We start from the raw sequence: 21,784 nt of genomic DNA, 5'->3' as shown, positions 1-21,784 counted from the left end.
ATTACGTTTCGTCTGTATCCGAATTCCCGAGAGAGAACAGCGGCCATACATATGTGCAAGGTTTACTCATAAGTACTTCGAGTTCACTTAAACGGAACGGACACCGGTCGCAGTTATGTCCTTGGCAAGAACCAACTTCGACCTTGACCGGTGGCAACTTATGCCCGGTCAAATGGGGGATGCACCTTTGGGTTACTCCCCGTATATGGGACTGTCCGGCAGGCATCGCTGGCCATTGTATGAAATGGGAAACTGGCCGAGTTTGCGGCACAGTCCATCGCCTTGGATGCTGCAGGCAAGACAGCGTTTTATGGCCATGGAACATAAGTTTGATGAGTTTATGAGAAAAGTGGATGAGAGGTACTAATATTGTAGGGATAGACGGTTTATATTTCAGTCATTAAAGCAGAGTGAATATTTGATTTGGGCGAAAACAAGGCTTTTGTTAAACAATACACTGAGCCAAAAAAAGTGGCTCATCCAGCTAGGCTGCCAAGCCTGTAAATCTAATGATCGCGATACGATAGCGGTGATCACCCAGCAAGGACATGCGCAGTTGGGCGATCCTGCCATTGTATGAAATATAACTAAGTTGCAATATTTAAGTTTCCTTTAAAAAATCAATATTTTTGGCGCCATTTTAGTCCGGTCCTTTTTTAAGCCAGAAGTTTATTTAAATAAGAATCGTTGATGAAATGAACTGTGTGTTAAGGTTTTCAGGTATGCTGAGTCTGGTTGACGTCAAAGACGATTTCGACACAAATCTCCGGATTCCTGTTCAACACGAAGGGAAGGCGTTGGAAACCACCGAATGTAAGAAGGAAAAATCACAACAGTTTACTTTTGGTGTAAATGAAGTCGGGAATTTAAGTACTTTGTGATCACCAGTTACTTGCGGGAAATATTATCAAGTTCAAATTACGGACGTACGAAATATGTCCGATGCAAAAATTATCGGGTGCGCAACAAATAATTGCGATGGCGAAATGGTAAAAAAAACTCAGATGAGCCAACATTTTTGAATTTTCAGCATCAAAAAAAGGCTGCCTGAGACTTGATATCAATGTTCAAGATTTTAAGCCGGAGGAGGTGACAGTTAAAGTTACAGACGGTAAGGTTTTCGTACACGCAAAACGTGAAACAAAGAATGAAGAAAACGGAATGTACGCATACACTTTTAGGTAAATACAGGATACGCATAAACTTTGTTTGTAATGCATCGCATTGATACATGTTTTTTGTCGATTTTCATAGTTTTGGAGCATGCCTTTCCGGTCTAATCACTTTTGCTGTTTATAACAGTGTTTCCCAACCGGTGGTACGCGTACACATTTACGTATATTTGCGCCTACAGTTCGAATTTAAAAAATCGTAAGTGATCTCAAAATATTCGATACTTCAACCCCTAGGTTACTTTGTACCACTTAAGCAGATTATACGCGTCGAAATTGTTTTATCTCCAACTGGTAACGCAACCACAAAAAGGTTGGGAATCACTGGTTTACAAGAACACATTAAGAATCTTTAGACAGATTGTTTCGAAAGTTTTTGTTTTCATTACAGAGAGTTTAAAAGAGCTTTCACGCTTCCCGAAGGGGTAAAAACTGAAGACGTCAAATCGTCGTTATCTAGTGACGGAATTTTAAAAATCGAAGGTTCGCACGATGTCGCTGTGGGCAACTTATCGGGAGAAATTCCAGTTGCAGTCGAACACAAGGATCCGTGAAAGTTGTTTTGTGCTGAAACGATGCTTGTCTAAGATTATCAGTTGTTTGTAAAAGGGCTGTGTTGGTTCAGAAAATAAACTGCTTTACAAATCGTAGTCCATTAAATTTCTTGTTATTGCGGAATCCATTGCATTACTGTTTATTTGAGGGGAAAAATTACCAAAGTTTTGTGGGACATACAGAAGTAGGTATTACACGTTGCCATATTAGTAAGCCATCAACAAATTAAGTGACAACATACGTGGTAGGTAATGTTGTATAGACAGGGGCAGGGTAGTGCAGCTGCTACTATAAACTTTGCTGCAAAAGAGCTAAAATCCCTACAATAACATTAATTCAACATATAGCCTATCCAACTGTTCATTTCTAAAGTTAAATTTATATATTTATTGAAACTTCAGCCTGGTTATTGTTGAATGCAATAATTTAAATAATTCACAAAATAATTGTTTTTGTAAAACCAAAATTTGTAATTTAGCTTCATTTATCACTGGCTTAATAACCATCAAGTTTCAAAAAAGATATTATGAACAAGTTGTCAATTCATTTGTGGTTGTAAAATTGTTTATTGATATCTGCAATGAAGGGTTAGGATAAACTTGAATCTCTGAATTTAGTTCACATAAAATTGTGGTCATGGAGTCTGAGAGCCCAACAGTTCCAGAAGAACATCCTGAAAATTCAGAAAATATTCCGAAAGTTGAAGAAGAACAAAAAGTAAAATCCCCGACTCAAAAATCATTGCGCAAAGTAAAGATAGTGGTAACAAGTAGTTCTGTTCGACAACGATCCACCAGCAGCCAAACACCACCTTTCAATGTGGAATTTAGTCCATCTTCTGAATCAAATCCCAATGACCAATCAGCTCCATCTTCAAACCCTCAGCCTGACCCAACACCTAACCCACAGAACAACCCAAACCAACATCATCGACAGAACAGAAACATTTCCCTCTATAGTAGAGAAGGGTTTTTTATGCATTACCTTTTTATCAACCTTTCTGTGCGATATTCCTCATATTTCAAAGCAACCTCTCGAAGAATTTTAGAATTTTTTGCCCTTGTTAATGCACTGGCCATGCTGTCTGTCCTTGTGTACATCCATGTAACATTTGTACGGAGCACAAGCGACTGCTTAAACCATGTCAAAGAGATTTGGCCCAAATCTGGCATACTCCGAGTTCAAGTGTCGGGCAATGTATCTTTGCCACTGTACAAAATGTATTTTATGGAGGAACCTTTTAAAAGCACACTTTCTGCAGAGGCAACGCCCTATAATGCTGTCGTCCAATTCACCACTGCTTTAACATACACAGATATTGCAAGTTTTAATCAGAATATGGAAGCTTTTAAAAACTTTGGCACAGTCCCAACCTTCACAGATAGAAGTTCCAATACGCAACGCTTTAAAGCTTTGGAAATATTTGGCTTGATTCAAAAGCAGTGTCCTGTACTAAAGGAAAGCTACTTCAATATGATCAAGCAGTCATTTCTTGACAAAGTACTCACAGTGGTTCCCGATGTTAGCATTGAATACAGAAAACGTCTTAACACAATAGGGATGGTCAACCAAGAGCTTCTGTATTATGAGAACGTGGAAGCAAGATACGACCCTTTCGAACCAAACCCGATAAGAGATTTCTATGCAGTGGAATATAGTGAGGAGTTTGGATATCTCCGCTTGTCAACCGAGGCAAGAAATAAGCTCGCAATTCCAACCTTGGTTGTGAACCTAAATCCAGATAGGGACGCTTGCTTTGCCGGAAGGTTTAAGCAGTTTATGCTCTCCACGTTTCTTGGGTATGATGATTATATAATGACGAGCATCAAAAAGCTTGCTGAGGAGGACAGTTCGCAAGGATATCTCCACAATTTAGTCACAGGAGAATATTTCCGCTTTGTCACCATGTGGGTCAATCACGCTTCATCGATCATCGCCTTATGTGCTATGATCGTGTTTACACTTGTCGTCACAATGTTACTCCGATATTCCTACCACCAAATCTTCATGTTTATGGTCGATTTACTGAGATTGCTGGACACGGACACACGGCTTGTATTCCCAGCTGCTCCGATGCTCACAATAATCCTGGCCCTCGTTGGAATGGAGGAAATTATGACAGAGTTTTTTCACGACTCAACGGTTGCATTTTACGTCATTCTGTTAATCTGGGGGGCTGACCAGTTTGATGTCATATGCTTACATACTGTGATCAGTCGCAGACATTGGATAAGGTTTTTTTTCCTTTATCACTTTGCCTTCTATATCTACCACTATAGGTTTAATGGACAGTACAGCAAACTAGCTTTGTTCACCTCATGGCTTTTCATCCAACATTCCATGTTGTATTTTCTTCACCATTATGAGTTGCCAGCAATCCAGAGCCAGATGGTGATGATTCACGAAAGAAGAAATGAAAGAAACCATGACCCTAACCAAACTGATGGTGGATCAGGACACGATTCTAGTCCAAGCGCTTCAGGAGGTTCGAATGCTCCCGGAACTTCACAGCCGGATGAAGATGTCTTAAATCCTTTTGAAAATGATGTTTTTCATGAGCCTGAGGAAGATCCTCAAACAGAACTTTACCATCCAATGTTCCCAGAAGCTTCACTTCTTTATCACAAGCTTCTGCGAGCACCGAAGGAGATTTTTAGCAAACTCTTTTCACTGTTGTGTGTTTACAAGTCAGACGTGTGGAAGATATGCATGTTGGTGCTTATAGGTGTGGTAATGGCCATGTTCAGTGCATTAATCATCCACTCAAATCTAACGCATTCAACTAAATTTCAGTTAGAAAGGTTGGAAAACATTGTTTAAAGTTCTTCACTTCACCTAAATAACAATAAACCTACCAGCAGTGTTGCAACTACTCATGATTTTAACAGTTGTTTTATGTGCTTTTGTGTATTTTGAACATTTAATTTAAGAGCTTTTAAGAATAAACTTGCTGTGTGTTTTTATGTCACTTTCAGTGGAGTAAATCATTGAAGAAAATTCACAAACCTTTGAATATTTCTTGTGATAAATTACAAAATGGATGCAATCATCACAAAAAGATGTTGCCACACAATATTTTGTCAGTTGAACTTTCTCGGACAAAGATGTGCTATTGCATTTTTACGTTGTCTAAAGTGCAAACATCTCATTTCTCTTATCCAGTACTTTCCTATCAATGTTTTTTGAACAGAAAATTTGGTCCAATAAACAACTTCACAGTTTGACTCGCGTTTGATTTGTTGATATGAAGAAATTTTAGCAGAGAAATAATGTTGAACATTTGAATTGTTTGTTCTCAATGCACAAATGTATATAATATACAAAATAGTTTTCTGCAAATAAATTATTGCTGAAAAAGCCCAACTTCGTATTTTATTCACAAAATGAGTTTCTTTTCCTACACAATATCAGAACACTACAATATTGATTTTTTACCAAAGTACAACTTTGATTGCAATAAAAAAAGTGTAAACCACATTCACTCCTTATTATCGAGCAAGAAAAATATTGCATGAAGTTTGGGCGCATTTTCATCATCACCAAAAACACAACTGCGCAAAATGTATGCAATAAAAAAATGTTTGAGTCTTATTCCACTTTTCCAATTAGCTGCCGACAATGATGTTATTGATTGGGATGTGGATCAGTTTCACGAAGAATCCAATGAACCCCATAATCGCGAACCCAATAGCGGTCGCAACTGCAATCTTCTGGAATTCTTTTCTGTCAGGCTTCGTGCATCTTTTCACCAAACGAATCGAATCTTTAGCAAATTGTTTTCCTGGTTCAATCCAAGCAGTTACTTGATCCATTTCGTCTTCTTATTTGTTCAGTCTTGATACGGGAACAAAATATACGTCTGCTCTTCACGCTGTCGACAAGCTTCTGAATTGTGTACGTCACAAACGATCGCTTCCAACAATCGTCCACGTCACTCGGCGATGTGACGTAATGAGAAAGCGACTGCGCCCGATTCACAACGAATCAAGAAATTTATTGTGGAATATTCCTTACATCTTTTGTTATTTAATATTGTTATTACTTTTAATAAAAAGTTTGCGCTAAAATGTGCGTAATATTATTTATTAGGTTTTTAGCTTTTAAATTTTTAAATTGTGAACTTGTAAATAATTAAACCAGCAGCCACATGATTATAGTTTATGTTCCTGTATGGTATTTGATAGATAAAATGTTTTAAAACTACAATGTTAATTAATAATTTTACCATGAATATGTAACTTTTGTTGAAACATAAAAATCATATAAAAATAATTAGCCGAAACATTTTCTCTGATTGGATTTTGTTAGTTAAAAGTAAAAGTGGATGATGGAAACTTGTGGTTACGGAAAACTGTTTGCATCTCATGCTTGTTAATTTTATATTGGGAATCAATAAAATCTAAGTATGAAACGTTTATTCTAAAACTGTAGGTTGTTTTTGTTTCATGATTTAAAAAAAGGCAAATACGCGAATCACGCAACACAAAAAAAATCTTCTGTTTTATAATCTGGCAACGTTTTCGTCTTGAGTTGTAATTATTTGCTCACAATGCCTAAAGTAATTTCAAGAAGCGTTGTGTGTACGGATAGTCAGGACCAAGAAGTTTACGGGGAAAAGCCTTTGCACACTTATTATTGCCTTTGTGGACAGATGGTATTAATTCTTGATTGCATTCTGGAACGTTTACCGCTCAGAAAACGAGACAAATCACGCGTCATTGACAAAAGCAAGCACGCTCACAAAGTAAGCAATATCGAATCTGGCGAATCAATTTATCTTCGGTGGAGCGACGGGATTGAGCAACAGTTTCGTGAGAAATGCAGTCGGTGTGAACTTCCTATATATTACCGACACAATGAAAACTTAAAGAATGTCCGATTCATATTCAAGGGGGCGCTTGTGGGGGAGAGTGAAAGTTCGTACAAGACGAACATCTACAAGCGGATGGACCAACCTAAAGCAGTCAAGTTGGTAAAACACACAAAGAATATGGGAAAATTTAGTTCTGTTACGGTTTCAACAATGGATGAAGACGAAGATGCTTTGGAGGCTCGGGAAATAGCGGACAGTTATGCTGCCAATGCAAAAGTGATTGAGAAACAGTTGGAACGCAAGGGAATGGTTGGAAAACGTCAGACACTCCAAACTGTTGATGATATTAAAGCAAAGAAAATGAAAGGAACTCTTATCGACAATTGAACTTTTCTTTTTATAACAGGGACTGATGTTTAATACTGGCCACAGATTACCAAAGGAAACCCATATTTTATTACCAATCATATCTGTCATTCCTCCAGTCTTACGAATGTTTGTCAAAATTATTCACTGCACAGTTTATGTTGCAAATTGTGAACCATATTTTAGATGTTAAAAGGTCTGTGCTTGCATAGTAAGTTAACTTTAGTATAAGATGAATATATAATCAACATTTTATCACTGTGTCTTGTTTATACCAGTGCAGACCACCATAGTGAAGTTGTTGGTGTAAGCAAACTGCTGAACGAGGATGGGCAAAAACCTGGAACGTACGATGATCCAAAACGTCCAATACGTTAATCCTATGACAGTGAGACAGAATTTTTCTACTGCGGAATATTGCAGGACGTCCATATCAGCACTAAGTGGAGTTACAGCAGGAATACTTGGTCTCACAGGGTTGTATGGATTTGCATTCTACATTGTTTGTGCGTTATCCCTTTTCCTTGGGCTTGTTCTCAAAGCTGGAGGAAGAAAGTCGTCCTCAAAGCAATATTTTATAGCAAGAAGGCAGCTGTTGCTGAGTGGACAAATGGGTGCTTTGTTCACTTATATTTTATTCTGGACTTTTCTTTATGGAATGGTTCATGTTTATTGATAAATGTGTGTGGAAAATAATTTGTGCAATCCTTCCTTCGACGTAAGAAAGTTGTGCATTCGTCCCTGGAGAATTTTGAGAGTTCTACATTTTATTGAAATTTTTTTCCATAGTTTTCACTTTGCTTGTTTCAGACAGTAATGTATAAAGGAAACTTCAAAAGAAATAAAAATGGAGCTAAAATATCTCTTATCTAATTTTGCCCCTTGTTGGTTTTCAAAGTGTGGCACAGAACATATTGTGAGTGATTTTTGCTACCTCTACAATATAACAACAATAAATTTTGAAAGTTTTAATGTTTGACAAATAGTTATCTATTCTATGGCACAGACAGAAATAATATAAACAATTAACAGCAAATGCTTCTTCTAAATACACAGTGAAGCAGATACAAAACCATAATTTCATAACACATAAAAATCACAAATTTTCATAAAGTTGTCCCAGTGAAAAGGTCCATGATAAATTTATCACTGTTTTAAATTTGAGGTAAATTATGTAAGGAACATTGTCACACGATTGCATACAAGTTTGCACCAGCAACACAAAGACAATTTACAAAGTTAAATGCAAGATATTGATGCCATATGTGGCGTCATACCTACAAGATATTCAGTGACAATTTCCACTGAACTAACAACATAATTTTCACTGAACTAACAACATAATTTTTTTAATTGAAAGAATCGACACTTTCAGGCAAGATGCAATGAAGAAAGTATAATTTGACACACTTAATTAAATCACCCATCGTCGCTGATTTCCCAAGCCACACTAGGTGGCGCTGGATGACCTTCGATGCCTGGGGGACCAAATGGATCAACATTAACTGATGTTGTATCTTGAAATGTTGACGAAACTTTGATGTCGGTTGCTTCGGGGCCTTTGTGCTTCCTCATCTGTGCCCAGTTAGCCTTCATACGCATGTTGCTCTGTCTTGCTGCAGAAATGTCACAATTTTGTTGAAAGAAAACTTTCCTGGCAGCATTTGTGGAAATATTTAAGGCTTAAAATTCTTGATCGAATGAAAAAATCACAAAGCATTTCTAATAAACAATTCCAGAATTGTGAAAATGGAAATAAATATTCCCTACAATCACAGTGTTTATTATAAATATGTGACAAATTTGTAAGAATTCTTACGTCGTCCTTTCAGAGATTCTCCACTTGTGACACACAACAAACAATCCCTCTCTATGACATCAAAGGAGGTAATTCTAGAACCTTCTTCATTGTAAAGAGATTTTGCATCTTTATTCATTCCAAGTCTGTCGGTCGCGTCAGCCAATATTTCACCAATAGTTTCCCCCCACACGTACACAGATTTACGAATGGAATCGCCTTTCAGGTAAACCATCACCCGTTTCTGTCGACAAACAGTAGAAATACAAAGTGTGTGTTGGTAACATCTGCATTGTGTTATGAAGATGGGATAAACGTTTGTTGAATGCCATGCATAGACATGGGTGTCTACAGGGGCAGCATTTCCTCACCCCTGGACAACTAACAGATACTTAATAATGAGGATAAGTGGATAATATTCAAATTCCCCTCCAAAATGTTTATGTAGTTGTCCTTGTGCTTAGAGTATGAGATTACAAGCAATTTGAAGTTGGGCCGCTTAGATTTTGTCAATCCTTCACAAGATTATGTGTGATATTTACTTGTAGATCACGGGCCAAAAGTTATCAACAATGTCAAGAGCTCATCGAAGTACAAGGGGATAAAATGTGTTTACAATAATTGTTATAAATTAGGCTTTGTTGCAACCCCCGATGTTCATGAACTGGGATTGAAAAGCGAAAAATGTCTGTTGCAGATTCCTTCCACACCTAGGCTTACATAATTGAAGCATATTTAAATAACTAACTTTATTGGGTTGTCTGTACAATTCCCTGTTAAAGTTTATTCCCTTTGTGCTTGGCATAGTTGGTGGAGGTCTTTGTTCCAATAATTGCTCATTCATTCTGTTCATTTCTTCCAATTTTCCAGACTGTGTGTATGACATCACAATGTAAAAGTTGGTAATTGTTTACATCCATTGTTCTGTGATATTTTTGTCCAAATTTCATAACTCAATGATGTATTTTACGACAGACAGTGGTTTGTGCAAGCATACAAATGCATTCCATTCTAATACCTCTGGCTTTGTAGTCTCCTGCCAGCCTCCTTCCAGTAATATTGGGTGATCAGGACTTCGTGTTGGTTTCAGTTCTCTCGGTGACATTTCCTTGAACCTTCGCCCTAAACAATTGGAGAAGTTAGTTTTTAAAGTTTTAATTCCATGTTTAATATCCTTTGGGAGTTCCGGTAATTTTCCATCAACAAAATATTTCCTCAACAAAGATTACTTTGGAAAACGATAATTTTGTTAACTTTTAGCTGCAACTAACCAGTAAATATTTTCATTGCACAAACCTTGCATGTGTCTGAGCACGTGTTTCTGTGTGTCCAGGACAAGAATATCCCCGTTCCGCTTCATATGTCCCAGCAAACTTTCTTCGACCATTCGCTCCGCGACCACTGGAGGGATAAAGTTCTCTCCACAAGAAACCCAAACTTCTATCGGGTAACGTAAGATCACAGACTGTGAGACTTCTTGTGGTCGACTGAGAATAACAAGTTTGACAAATTTGTGTCCCAACAAAACCACAATGTGGAAATTACCACAAACATCAATGCACTAATATTTTCTTTTAATAAAAAAAAATGTAAAATACTTCCACAAAGTCAAGTTTACCAAGTTACTCATGGTAAAGTAATCTTGATAAATTATTCTTCAATAAAATTCACTAAGAAGAGCATTTCCGCAGTCACGTAACCATTTGGGTTTAATTAATTTCCATGCCATTTTGTGTTTTATGTGCGTAAGAACTTTGCTTGCAAAATAAAAACGATTTGATTTTCCGAGTAACAAAAGCTTGTCTTACGCCTTTTCAACTGTCCTGGAAGCAGCTTCTTTTTTCTTTTTGCCACTAGGTGGCCTGAGTTTGTGAGCAACTTCTGCGAGTTTTACTTCATGGCCCATGTGGTCGGGAGTTCCTTCTGTGGAGTGGTTTGCTGGAAAAGTGATAATATTTTTACTCATGTATATTCAATACAGAAGTTCATCCGTGAGAATTCTGGATAAATTTAACCTATGAAAAAGTTTACATCCCCTAATCCAGTGAATTTCACTTTTTTGTCACTACTTTAAAACCTCCAAGCCCCCCCGTTGAAATAGATGCAAGACAGTTTATTGTAAAACCACATGTAATGACCAGCCCTCCGCAAACACCCTGCCCCTAGTTGGGATTTTCCTATTTAGCATAATTTTAAATATTTTGTTGTTTTACTTTCATCTCCATGTTGAATATTTGGTGAATTCAAATTTCCTTCCGGTTCCTCCCTCGCGAACATCAAGTCACGTGACTCCATCGAGCCCCAAGTTTCCTGGAAGCAAAACTCAGACACGTTGATGACTAAATAATAGGAAAATTTGAAACACTGGATGATGCAGCTGAGATATTTTGCTGTTAATTTTTGCTGCAGGTTTTACATAAAGTCACCTACATATCTCAGCAATGGAATAAACTCACACAAATTTACCACAAATATGACAAAGAATACAAAAATTCCAACCTGCTGTGCCTGATAAAAGTTGGCCGTAGCCCACTCTATAAGTTGGTCCATGTGCAGGATGTGCATTCCGTCACTTGTGTACAATCTCCGAGCTGCACTTCCCAATACAAGACGTTGAGTGCATTGCTCAAGAATCTGCAACCAAAATTATCTCAGTCTGACAATAATCGCAGAAGAAAACAGAAAATATACGAACAAACTAAGCAGTAAATACATTCAAACAACACACATGTGTACCAAGACATTGACCTTCCACATCAACACCACAATGTCATAAGGTCACGAGGTCATGTAGTCCACAATGTCATAAGGTCACGAGGTCATGTAGTCCACACCAACCAAACCAGTTGAGTTTAACACAATAATGAAACGTACCCCTGATATACTCGTCCCTATCACAAGCTCCCCCGCTCGAAGTCGACCCTCTCCGTTCCGCCTCGCTAGCACCCGACATGCTTGAGTGGGTACATTTGCATGTATTTCACGGTTGAGTAGTCGCATGCTTGTTTCCTGGTGAAGTTTCTCGAGTTGTAAACTCCAGTGGTTCAGGGTGGTCTCAGCTTCAAATGTTGAAAGGTCAACTTTCCCGTTGAGGAAAGCAAAACTACCTCTTCGTTTCATTCCTAAATATTCAAACCACAAATATTCCGTGATGATCTCAACTATAGACTGGGGTACAGACTTTAAGTCCAATCAGTGAAAGCAGATCATGTCAATAAAAAGTTGATTTTGCAAACAATAAAAATTTTTTACCTGATTTTTTTGCTTGGCCCATGGCACAGGAGAATCCCCACTGCTCAGGTGCTTTCATCAATCTGTAAATTCCCCTTAAAACTTTTGCACATGATGAACACACAACTACAGGGTCAGAAGGGGAACCCCCGGGTACATCGACAATAAACCCCTCTTGACTCAAAACTTCTGGCCCGGACACAGCATGGGTGCAAATTGAAACCTTCAACATGTTTCAAAATATTACTTAAGCTAAGTTCAAAATAAACTTTCAAAATTCATGTGCAAAGGAATTTAAATCACAACAATATTATTGATGTCATGGGGAAGGAAGTTATTTTCTCACATGGTTGGCTGCCGTGATCTCCTTGTCAGTTGTTTGTGAACTGAAAGCTTGAACAAAACTTGTGACTGGATCCCACAACCATTTCTGGTTGGCACGACCACACCTTTGCTGTCTGCATAAGTTAAGTCTGGTGAATTAATCTTGCATATTTTCTCTTTTTTCAAAAAAATGCAATAAAAGAAAAAGTGTTGGATGGTAATTGAAAGTAAGTGAACTTAATTTCTGAAAAAAGGTCTTTAACCCTTTAGGTATTAACCCATAAGTTGTTTAGTAATTTTGATTTTGCAAAACATCAACATTGGTCAAGTTCGTGAACAAACCTCATGTGTTGGACGGTGACGATCGATTCCTCAAACTTTCCGACTTCATCATAACCAGGTTTGTATGGAGGAAGGGAAACCCCCAAAACAAGTTTACGATTGCACCTCAAACAGATAAAACCTTCGTCGACAACTTCCCATTGTTGGGCTGATAATTCAATGAAACAAAGGGTAGATTTTTTAAATTAAATGTTGATTAGAAAAAAAATACCAAAAAATTATTAATATTAGATATTTTAAGGCTATTTTCTTTTGTACAAAATTGTTTATAATAAAATGGCCAGTCTAAATTATTTGTTGCTCGAATAAATTGAGATGTTGAAGGAAAATACTAATTCGTGGCTCTAACGCTAACCTGGATCATCGATGGATTTCCTGCACAGTTCGACTTCCACGTTTGAACCAAGGATGTCAAGGTCAAGCCCAGTTACTCCTAACGCAAGGTCATTGTTTGAAATTGGGCATATAAATCCATCCTTGAACACAAACTGTTGACTTGGACTTCCGCTTGGCTTTCGTTTCTTGCTCTTGTTTTGTGATTTTCTGCTAATAGTAATTTAAAAAAATGAGTTTACGCAAAAAATTTTTATAAACAATAGTTGTAACAATTTATCACATTTTTTAACCTTCTTGGACTTTTCGCAGAATCTTCTTCAACTTCTGGATCTGCAGACTCAGACACAGAAGTCTGTTGCCATGGATACTTTTTCGTGTGGAACATTTTATCATTTTTCATGTGTGACTGGGCGTGGGCACTTCTGTACAAATAACATAAATTTTCAGCAAATGTTCAACAAAATATTGAATCGTCGCTTTTCTGATGCATGGATGAATATAAAGGTTAATTATTATAACCCGCATTATGGAAGCATTGCAACTTTCCAAACTACAAACCTCAAACCCTCAACGAGAGGGGAGAATTCGAGGGATGAATCTTCTGGAGAAATTCTTCCATCAACATTTTTCTCAAGTTCATCTGCAACAAAATGTTTTTATAATTTCCTATTTTTTCATTGTTGAACACAACCGTAAAACTCAGGTACAATTTACCTTTAGCAAGTTCTTCCCGTTCCCTCTGTGAGAGAGAGCATTCACGTAGGACCAGCTTTGAGCCGACAGTCGTTCTGCTCTCAAGGTCGAGGACCAAGTCTGTAAACCACACGTAGTCATAACAAGAAAACTGCCAGTAATAATGTATTAAAAACGGCGAAATATATTTTTCTCTTGATAAATCCATCTGAGCTGTCTAAAGATCGCTTTGTTGGGATTTTAATACATTATTATTGATATGGTGTGCGATCGACAGCCTGCCAGGGGCCTTTGGTTTTTTGATCCAGTTTTTATTTATTAATCACAAGTAATATTTACTATGCATTCAACTCATGAAAAAAGTTGTTTTTACTACTGCCACTAAAATTGCTTTTGACACAAATTCACAACCAACTTTATACAACGACCCACAAGATCATTCGGGTTAAATGCAACAATGCAATGTCATTTGCTGACCTTGAGGATTTCTAATAACACAGAAAGCTTTAATCATCGCAACGTCGTTGGTTAGTTTGGCAAGTAGTTGCCTTCGTTGGTGTTCTGCTTTCGACATCCTCGGATCCACCCATGCCTCACCGACCGACACATAAACCACTTGGTGGCGCTTCAAACCTCGCAAAGAGTGAATTTCCCTCCCAGTTTCATCGAACAATCGTCTGCGAGAAAAAGATGAAATGGTGACTTGGTTTCTTGTCCATTGTAACCCCATCAATGAAACCATCATTCACTTGTATTTACTGTAAATTACCACAAAGCAACAACTTCATATAGAGAAGGTTTTGTCATTTTACCTTGCAGCAAACCTGAGATCCAGGAGGGACGTGGATCGTTCAAGAAACAAATTCAATTCAAGATCTTCGATTCGTTTCTTCTCCTTTCAAAATATTTTCAATTGTTATTCACCAGGTTTTAGAAACAGCTCAAATGTCTGAAGCTTAAATTATTGTTTAAATGGCTTTCATTGCTCACAGTTTTAAAAATTCTCAAAAGAAAACAGAGTTGATAATTAAATCTGTTTCAACAATTAATTTCACTCACATTATAAGGTTTTCACATAGAAAGTTTTTTTAATATGATTAAAACCACAATAGGGATGGCAACAGTTTGGTGTGGTTATGATACCAACCTTTTCCAACTGCTTGGGGTCATGTTGTTGTTTGGATCGGCGGAATTTAAGAAGTTTTGGTTTCTGGTCTTTCTGCATGTTGCTTAAATCCGGAGCAACAAGGTACACAAACCTAAACAAACTAAGTTTAAGGTTGGGTGCCAACAACATTTTAATAACCCTGCAACAAATATATTTATTTCATCATCCTGGGTGAAAACAATAAATCCCTCCCCCCCCCCTATATTTCCATGCGACATTAAAACGTCAAGTGTTGAAAAAACAATTTATAGCAAAACAACTTGGTCCCAGCAACAATTTATAAGTAGAACATAGTTTGTTTGAAAGGACATTTTGACTAAGTTTTCTCTAAACCTTGACCACGCTTTTATTGAAATGCAATTGTGTTTGCAGAAAGTCAACTGACTCCAGTCTTAGACTTAACATGTTTTCAAAATATAGAAGTCTTTTCTTAAAAAACAGAAGTAAAATATTGTGTTGGAACCTTTTGTAGTTTTTTTCTCCATTTTGGAAAACTTTCAATCTCAAAACTTCATCTTCGGACATTTTTCTTTCCCGTCTGTTTGGGGCTGGGACATTCGAGAGCAATACTCCCTCTAGTGGCCAGTCATAATCTTTGTTCCAATTTCCATCAGGCAACACGGGCCACGACAGTGCATGCTTCTTCCACTTTGGGTTTGCAACCTGCGATATTTCAACATTGTATCACAAGCCCTGTGCGTTTGTATTTTCACACAATTTTTATCTAATTTCTCACCTTTGTGTGTTTCCACTGGCCTGGGGTGATCAGGCTCTCCTGCTTCAAAGCCCACCGTTGACATTTTGATCGTTTATCTTTGTAGGGAAGTTTATCAGTCACAATCAACGGGAGGTCATTATTCTGAATAAGACAGGATTTGACAAACCACGAAAAATCTTATTAACCGCCTTCAAAAGAAATTTATGTAGAATTTGTAATCAACAAATGGTCAACAATTTAATTAACAGCAATCGTGTCCAATTTTATTAATTTGCTACTTTTAGTAAAACCACTAAATTGGAACTTACAGTGTACTCTTTGGTGCCTCCAGTGGCCGGAGTAAGACTAAATCCTGATTCTGGGTCAGCATCTAGTTCAGGACATAACACATTTCTAATATCACCGAATATTGTGACTATTAAACTTTGTGGTTTGTTAATCAAACACACAATTTCGCACCTTTTTTGTTGTTTAAGTCGTCAAAACTGTCAACTTGGCTTGCATCGAGGTACATGAGAACTTGCTGTGATTCGTTTAAAGTGTGAATGTTTCCGGATGGGGTGAATCCCCACTCCTGATACTGATTTCCCCTTGACCTTAAGTAAGTTGTGAGTTATTTGTAGAAATCCAACAGTGGGAAATTCATCAAATAATTTAAATATTTTAAAAACATTTTCATACACACAAATTTTCACCTTTTCTGCAACTTCACCGCAAAACCATCAATTTCTTCACCATTTTTGTACTGAACTCTGATTGGTTGGTTGCTGTCCAATGAGAGTGCAAGACCAGGATATGCCCGGGAATATATTTGGCCACTTTGGTTGACCAACCACGTCTAGGAAGGAACACAAAGATCATATCAGTGTTTTGTGATGTATGTAACATACGTGCCAGGAGAAGTAAGTTGAGTTTAAATGGGAAGTTTGTGAAAACAAATTGCTGTGTTAATTTTCCTTGTTTAGATTTTATAATTTCTGCTTTGATCTTGATACAAATTACCTGGGCATCTTTTGGCCACAGAAAATTCTTCTGTGTTTTTTGTTCAATCTGTAGAGTTGGTTTTAATACCAGTGATGAATCAACTTTGTTTGAAATGAAACAATCATCAATGGAATATTCCTTATTATCCAAAGCCCGCTTCAAACAATATTGTTCACATGAGTTTAATATTCATTGTGATAGTATTTGTTAATTTTGGTGGTTGTGTTCTGTTACTAAGCAACATGTTTTTCTCAATATTCCAGTATGGGAAAGTAGAAAATATCATTACATTGCTTAAATACATTTTGTTGTCTGAACGCAACAGAAAAACCCACTTTAAATTGAAATGTGAAAAATCTTACCTCGATTTCATATTTTCTCACTGGATCCATTTTTGAAAGTTGAGGAAAACCAAAATTTTCAGGAAATCCATCGTTTATTTCCCACTGGGAAGACCTAAAACCATACATTGTAAAGTGTAATTTAACCATTGTGATCACTTATTGTTTCCTGGTACAACGGCGGTTGTGAGTAATTGTGTTGGACAGCATATGTGTGTGGAAAACAAATAAATTAACAAGTTCACATACCAACTTTTGCAAAATATAGATGAATTTTAACAAACCGTTTTGATCCTTTTGGAAAGTCATTCGCAACGTCCAACAATTCACGGAAAACCTTGCAAGTTTCACCATCCTCAGTTGTCATGGAAACAGCACTTACTTTGTCCACAGCAAGAGTCAGAGTTGGCGTGAAAAGTGGTTTAAAGTCTTCACCATAAGAAAGCCAGACCTGCAAATGAAGAAGGGTTTTAAATTAAGTTGTTTTGAAGGTCATATATCAGTTTTGTTACTTTGTCTTCATTCTTAATCTGGAAGACATCTTTTATCTCTTCCCCATTTTCATCAAAAATTCGTTTCACGATGACACTCCGAGCTGGTCCGGTCGGGTTGATCGGTTTATGCCATGCAGATACAGCTTCCAAAAACTAAAAGAAATATGCAAACATTTTGTGAAATGAGTTAATGAGTAAAATAATCAAGTTTGCTTTTGTAATAATACAACGTCAGTTGGTAAATTGAAATGTTTTTTCTTGTGACAGTTTTAAATTTCTGACCCTGATGCTGTGGATTTATCAGCAGATCACTTCATACTTAACCAGGTTTGAATCAAAATCACTTCGGTTTTTCCACCACTCTCAACAGGCACTTTAATACAAGTAATTTCACCATGAGAAGCCACTTATTGTAAAGTACTGCAAACTCCACATTTTCCATTCGACTCAAGTGTTTCCACAAGCACTTCAACCACCAGTAAGAAGGTATCCCTATTACTTACATTAAAATATTGTTCACAATTAAATCTACAATAAAACCAAAGCACGCAAATTGGTTAAATGAAATATTAATTTTAAATAATGACCTCACCATTTAAAATTATGTTTTTGTATGTTTTACAGTCAGCAGCATATGTAATGTGCTTAGACCTGTATGTCAGGTTGTGTATTATTGTACTTATTGTTGCTTTTTAGTGATACTGACGATGCATAATTGTAGATGAAAAAAAAACAGAAAAAACACAAATATAATGACAAATGACTGTGGTTTTTTATACCCTGGTAGACTTAACCCATCCTTTTTAACTTAACCCACCCATGTTAACTTAACCCACCCATGTTAACTTAACCCATCCTTGTTAACTTAACCCACCCTTGCCCTGATGAGTAATTTGTCATCCTCTCCCTTTCCTCCCTGAGATCCACGTTGTATTTCCCTCATGTTCATGTGGATTTCCTGCCAACTGTCGTCAACTCCGTTCTCATAAATCTTGATCTTCAATCCATGATTTCCGATTAGGCGATCATCGCTCTCTGCATCAGTGGAGAAAAATTATTGTCTAATTAGAAGCAAAGCAAAATATTATGCCACAAAAATACCCTAAAATTGTATTTATGAGATTAGGTTCATCTTAGTACGTCAAAATGACCTGTAGCACTTTCGACATATTGTACTAATAACTTTTAAAACCATTTTTGATTTCTTTGTTAAATCTTGAAATAAATATTCTTTCACAGGACAACAAAGTTTATGAAATGAAAACAACACTCATGAGCATTAATTGTAAAAAAACAACCAACCAATTTTCTTGATATGTTTCATTGTATATTCATGGCCTTCTGCATTCTGTTTGTCTCCGTGTTCACCGACCACCTCTAACATTTCTTTGTATTTTTGAAGCAAAACTCTGAAATCCTCGATATCATCATTAACCTACAAAGAAAATCAACTTTTGCTGAGACGACAACTTTTCTGATCTTCACTCATCCTGAATGGATGACAAACTTAATAATTCATTAATTATGTTAAGTTGCGTTGCAATATATGAACTTGTCTTTATGACAACCAAATTTTCAAACCTTGTCCATTGTTTCTTCAGCATCATTTTTATCCAAACTTTTTATGGCTTTATTCGAAACTTCTTCTTTTTTATCTTTTTGAATTAACTCCAAGTCAGCCCTGAAGACAAAAATTACTCGTAACTTTTCAACGAAAACCTGATGCCTGCACACCTTGTGTGAACAACCTCTAAAGTTTTAAGTTTAGTTGAAATTTATGTGTAAACTTACTTGCACTGCTTGGCACTCCTCAACATGCTCCGGATGTTTGAAATAACTTCCTCAATGTACGCCACAGAACCATTAGGACTGAATCCTTCATGTTTGGATACCCACACTGGTCCGTACACAATGGATGGTGTTTTGAAGAACATATGGTCGATTTGACCAACTTTAAACAACAAACCATCCCAGTTAGATTTCAATTGATCAGAAATTGTTTAAATTGGTTTAACAAGACATGAAAATAAATGTTTTTGTAGTTTATGGAACTGTGTTGTTATGCTACAGCAGCTTAACAGGACATTGTCGTAAACTGTTGTTACCATCATCTATAGAAGTGATGACGTTTCCATTCCAGTCGTACAAAACTTTTGCCGACACTGGGAGGCGAAGTCGGGTCGTGCAATCGTCTAAAAACTGACATCGGAAACACAAAGAAAATATTAAAATAACAAACAAAAAAAATTGTTGCTAAAATATTTTGTTGCAAATACAATGTGGAGAAACTTTCACCCGGTAACAAACTATGTTACTTTTTACCCTTGAAAATCCGTGCTGTTTGCTGAACACAACTTCATGGTTTTCCTTTCCATTCCCGTTCACAAAAACAATAATTCTTTTTGTGTGTTTTCCGACAAGTTCGTGCAATCTTTCTGTGTTGGGGGGTTTTATTCGTCTTTTCTGATTTCCCTTCAATCTCATTGCTGTCATTGACTCACTCCGCAGGTGTTTCTCATCTGAACAATGTTATATTTCTTATGTCACAATGCAACAATCAGCTTGATAGTTCACACAAGAATATTGTAACATTCTGACGCAAAGTGCCCACAACATTATCAAAAACATATTTCAAAAATGTTTCAGGATATATTTAAAAAACATTTAATGTTTACGTTTCAGTGATTGAAGGCAATCTTTAAATGGTTCCCCTTTTGAAATAAACACATCTGCATCTTTTGGGACATCACGGGCTCGAAACACCTCACTTCCATCAGTTAAAAATAGTCTCCGAGCAGCCATATTAAGCTCCAACTTCAATGTGGCTGATTCCAGTAACTGAACATCGGAAGTAAAATGTTGATAACTCGAAACAACATCGTTAAATTCACAACATTTGGTGCTCACATCCACAGCACAAGTGTTTCATATTTATAAAGACGCTGTTATAAAAAATATAGCCTTAATTAGTTGCTAACCAAATATATTCCGTATGTTGCACCATGATTATTCAATTTCAAGACATTTAATTTCTAATCACCCTTGGATAATAAAACTAATTTCATAATAAAATCAAAGTCCCAGCTTGACGATAAACATTCGCCTGAAACAAATGTTTACTAAACTTTCTGTTCCTAGAACCTTTTACTGAAACACCCAATGTGTGGAACTACTTTTAAATATGAACCAACCCCACTATCCAACCTGCTTAAGGTTTTGAGCAGTGACCCTCACTGGGTTTTCAAGGGTCCCATTCTTGTAAGCGTTGCATGTGATTGTGAATGGTTGCCTTTTGTAAAGTGGGATTGATAAATCATGGCTGGGAGTTAACGGAATGTCTTCATCATTCATTCTAAACAATTTAAAAATTCTGGTTTGAAACATACAGACACAATACATCAACAACTTCATTTACAAAAAAATACTGTGTTCAATTGATCATGTTATAAAATGTTACAAAATTTTTACCAATAAAGCATCACAAAAAATTTACCGTCGTCGAATTTGAGCTGATTTTGCCCGAGTTCTCTTGGGGACAGAATCACGCTTTTCAACTTTTACTTCCTAAACCAACATCAAGTTAAGACATTATGTGGTGATTTATCACATAAAAATATCAGTAAAAGCAGCCAATTTCTATCAACACCTGTCATGGCTCCCAACTTTTTTCTTTTTCATAAACATAAAAACATTACACAAACCTTCTCAGAGTCACTGCTGTTGCTCACAAATGACGAGGAATAATCAGTCTCTGAATCTTCTCTCTCCATTGAATGTTTTTGTTCCGAGAAGTGAATTTGCCGCCTGCTGCTTGGCTTTGCTGACATTGGTCGCTGTCGTGACTGTAACAATTAAGCACAATTTAATGAACAACTTTTAATGTTTTTAAAGCAAACATATTTACCTTTTTACTAAATGTTGAGAGGTTTTCTGGGGCGACATTTTGCTCATACGGGGATGTGTTGTTGGAAAGTCTAAAAAATATTTGAAAATCAGTTCAAAAATGCAAAGCACAAAACAAAAAGAGTTTGTTCACAGTTTAATTTTTCATAAAAATATTTTTTCAATTCAACATAATCTTTACTTTTTATTCTGTTTCTTTTTATTTTCGTCAATTTCTAACTTCCGTTTGTAAAGTTCCACAATGATGTCCTCAAGCGTATCTCGTTCACTTGCGATCGATAAATTGCGCTCAGAACTTTTGTTTCTTCTTTCAGACATTTTAATACTTCCACATTAAAAGTGTTTTGCAATTAGGAGACGAAATGTTTTCGAAAGAAGAGCGTGGAAAATATCCATGACGACACCAAACTGTTTACAAGGGAAAGTTCCCGTATGTGCGAATTTATGGAAATTTAAAGCAAAACTTGAAAAAAAACCATTAAATTATTGACGAATCAATTCCAAATTCCAACGTTTTACCGAAATATACTCTAGATTGCTTTTAGT

The 21,784-nt window shown here is 36.7% G+C and overlaps 4 protein-coding genes across 4 annotated transcripts; 3 read left to right on the top strand and 1 right to left on the bottom strand.

Moving 5' to 3' along the window:
* The first annotated feature begins 67 nt into the window (after positions 1 to 67).
* On the top strand, positions 68 to 1,850 carry LOC145889272 (body wall muscle protein HR-29-like). The gene is made up of 4 exons (XM_082980206.1): positions 68 to 360; positions 713 to 813; positions 1,031 to 1,181; positions 1,564 to 1,850. Exons 1-4 carry the CDS (start codon positions 116 to 118, stop codon positions 1,724 to 1,726), a joined length of 660 nt encoding a protein of 219 aa, XP_082836332.1. The 5' UTR covers positions 68 to 115; the 3' UTR covers positions 1,727 to 1,850.
* A 466-nt stretch (positions 1,851 to 2,316) lies between these two features.
* On the top strand, positions 2,317 to 4,948 carry LOC145888512 (membralin-like). Its single transcript, XM_082979273.1, has one exon. It carries the CDS (start codon positions 2,364 to 2,366, stop codon positions 4,545 to 4,547), a length of 2,184 nt encoding a protein of 727 aa, XP_082835399.1. The 5' UTR covers positions 2,317 to 2,363; the 3' UTR covers positions 4,548 to 4,948.
* A 1,130-nt stretch (positions 4,949 to 6,078) lies between these two features.
* On the top strand, positions 6,079 to 7,184 carry LOC145888583 (STING ER exit protein-like). The gene has a single exon (XM_082979361.1). It carries the CDS (start codon positions 6,277 to 6,279, stop codon positions 6,925 to 6,927), a length of 651 nt encoding a protein of 216 aa, XP_082835487.1. The 5' UTR covers positions 6,079 to 6,276; the 3' UTR covers positions 6,928 to 7,184.
* A 393-nt stretch (positions 7,185 to 7,577) lies between these two features.
* On the bottom strand, positions 7,578 to 21,631 carry LOC145888582 (doublecortin domain-containing protein 1-like). The gene is made up of 40 exons (XM_082979360.1): positions 21,420 to 21,631; positions 21,240 to 21,309; positions 21,037 to 21,177; positions 20,829 to 20,899; positions 20,540 to 20,687; positions 20,011 to 20,173; positions 19,658 to 19,854; positions 19,441 to 19,534; positions 19,127 to 19,286; positions 18,917 to 19,016; positions 18,638 to 18,770; positions 18,210 to 18,370; positions 17,354 to 17,488; positions 17,126 to 17,292; positions 16,863 to 16,956; positions 16,519 to 16,656; positions 16,212 to 16,354; positions 15,976 to 16,112; positions 15,825 to 15,886; positions 15,535 to 15,657; positions 15,262 to 15,461; positions 14,778 to 14,889; positions 14,443 to 14,525; positions 14,108 to 14,307; positions 13,652 to 13,750; positions 13,496 to 13,577; positions 13,228 to 13,359; positions 12,957 to 13,144; positions 12,602 to 12,749; positions 12,282 to 12,393; positions 11,957 to 12,158; positions 11,579 to 11,826; positions 11,204 to 11,338; positions 10,918 to 11,014; positions 10,513 to 10,642; positions 10,001 to 10,191; positions 9,723 to 9,826; positions 9,453 to 9,575; positions 8,726 to 8,948; positions 7,578 to 8,522 (listed from the first exon to the last, which is right to left on the bottom strand). The coding sequence occupies exons 1-40, from the start codon at positions 21,554 to 21,556 to the stop codon at positions 8,326 to 8,328; spliced, it is 5,580 nt and encodes a 1,859-aa protein (XP_082835486.1). The 5' UTR covers positions 21,557 to 21,631; the 3' UTR covers positions 7,578 to 8,325.
* Positions 21,632 to 21,784: the final 153 nt, after the last annotated feature.

The sequence above is a fragment of the Ascidia mentula genome, chromosome 2 (assembly GCF_947561715.1).
Source record: "Ascidia mentula chromosome 2, kaAscMent1.1, whole genome shotgun sequence".
Taxonomy (NCBI): domain Eukaryota; kingdom Metazoa; phylum Chordata; class Ascidiacea; order Phlebobranchia; family Ascidiidae; genus Ascidia; species Ascidia mentula.
The sequence above is the reverse complement of the archived record's forward strand: the minus strand, read 5'-3'. Positions and strand labels throughout refer to the sequence as shown.

Bases quoted from the DNA above. Each gene is read 5' to 3' on its own strand.
- LOC145889272 (XM_082980206.1), top strand. From the start codon at position 116: ATGTCCTTGGCAAGAACCAACTTCGACCTTGACCGGTGGCAACTTATG. The intron at 361-712 runs GTACTAATATTG...CTGTGTGTTAAG, and splicing joins ATGAGAAAAGTGGATGAGAG to GTTTTCAGGTATGCTGAGTC. The intron at 1,182-1,563 runs GTAAATACAGGA...TTTTCATTACAG, and splicing joins ATGTACGCATACACTTTTAG to AGAGTTTAAAAGAGCTTTCA.
- LOC145888583 (XM_082979361.1), top strand. From the start codon at position 6,277: ATGCCTAAAGTAATTTCAAGAAGCGTTGTGTGTACGGATAGTCAGGAC.
- LOC145888582 (XM_082979360.1), bottom strand. From the start codon at position 21,556: ATGTCTGAAAGAAGAAACAAAAGTTCTGAGCGCAATTTATCGATCGCA. The intron at 16,113-16,211 runs GTGAAAATTTGT...AACTTACTTAAG, and splicing joins GCGGTGAAGTTGCAGAAAAG to GTCAAGGGGAAATCAGTATC. The intron at 12,394-12,601 runs GTTTGTTCACGA...TAACTTATGCAG, and splicing joins GTCACCGTCCAACACATGAG to ACAGCAAAGGTGTGGTCGTG.
- LOC145888512 (XM_082979273.1), top strand. From the start codon at position 2,364: ATGGAGTCTGAGAGCCCAACAGTTCCAGAAGAACATCCTGAAAATTCA.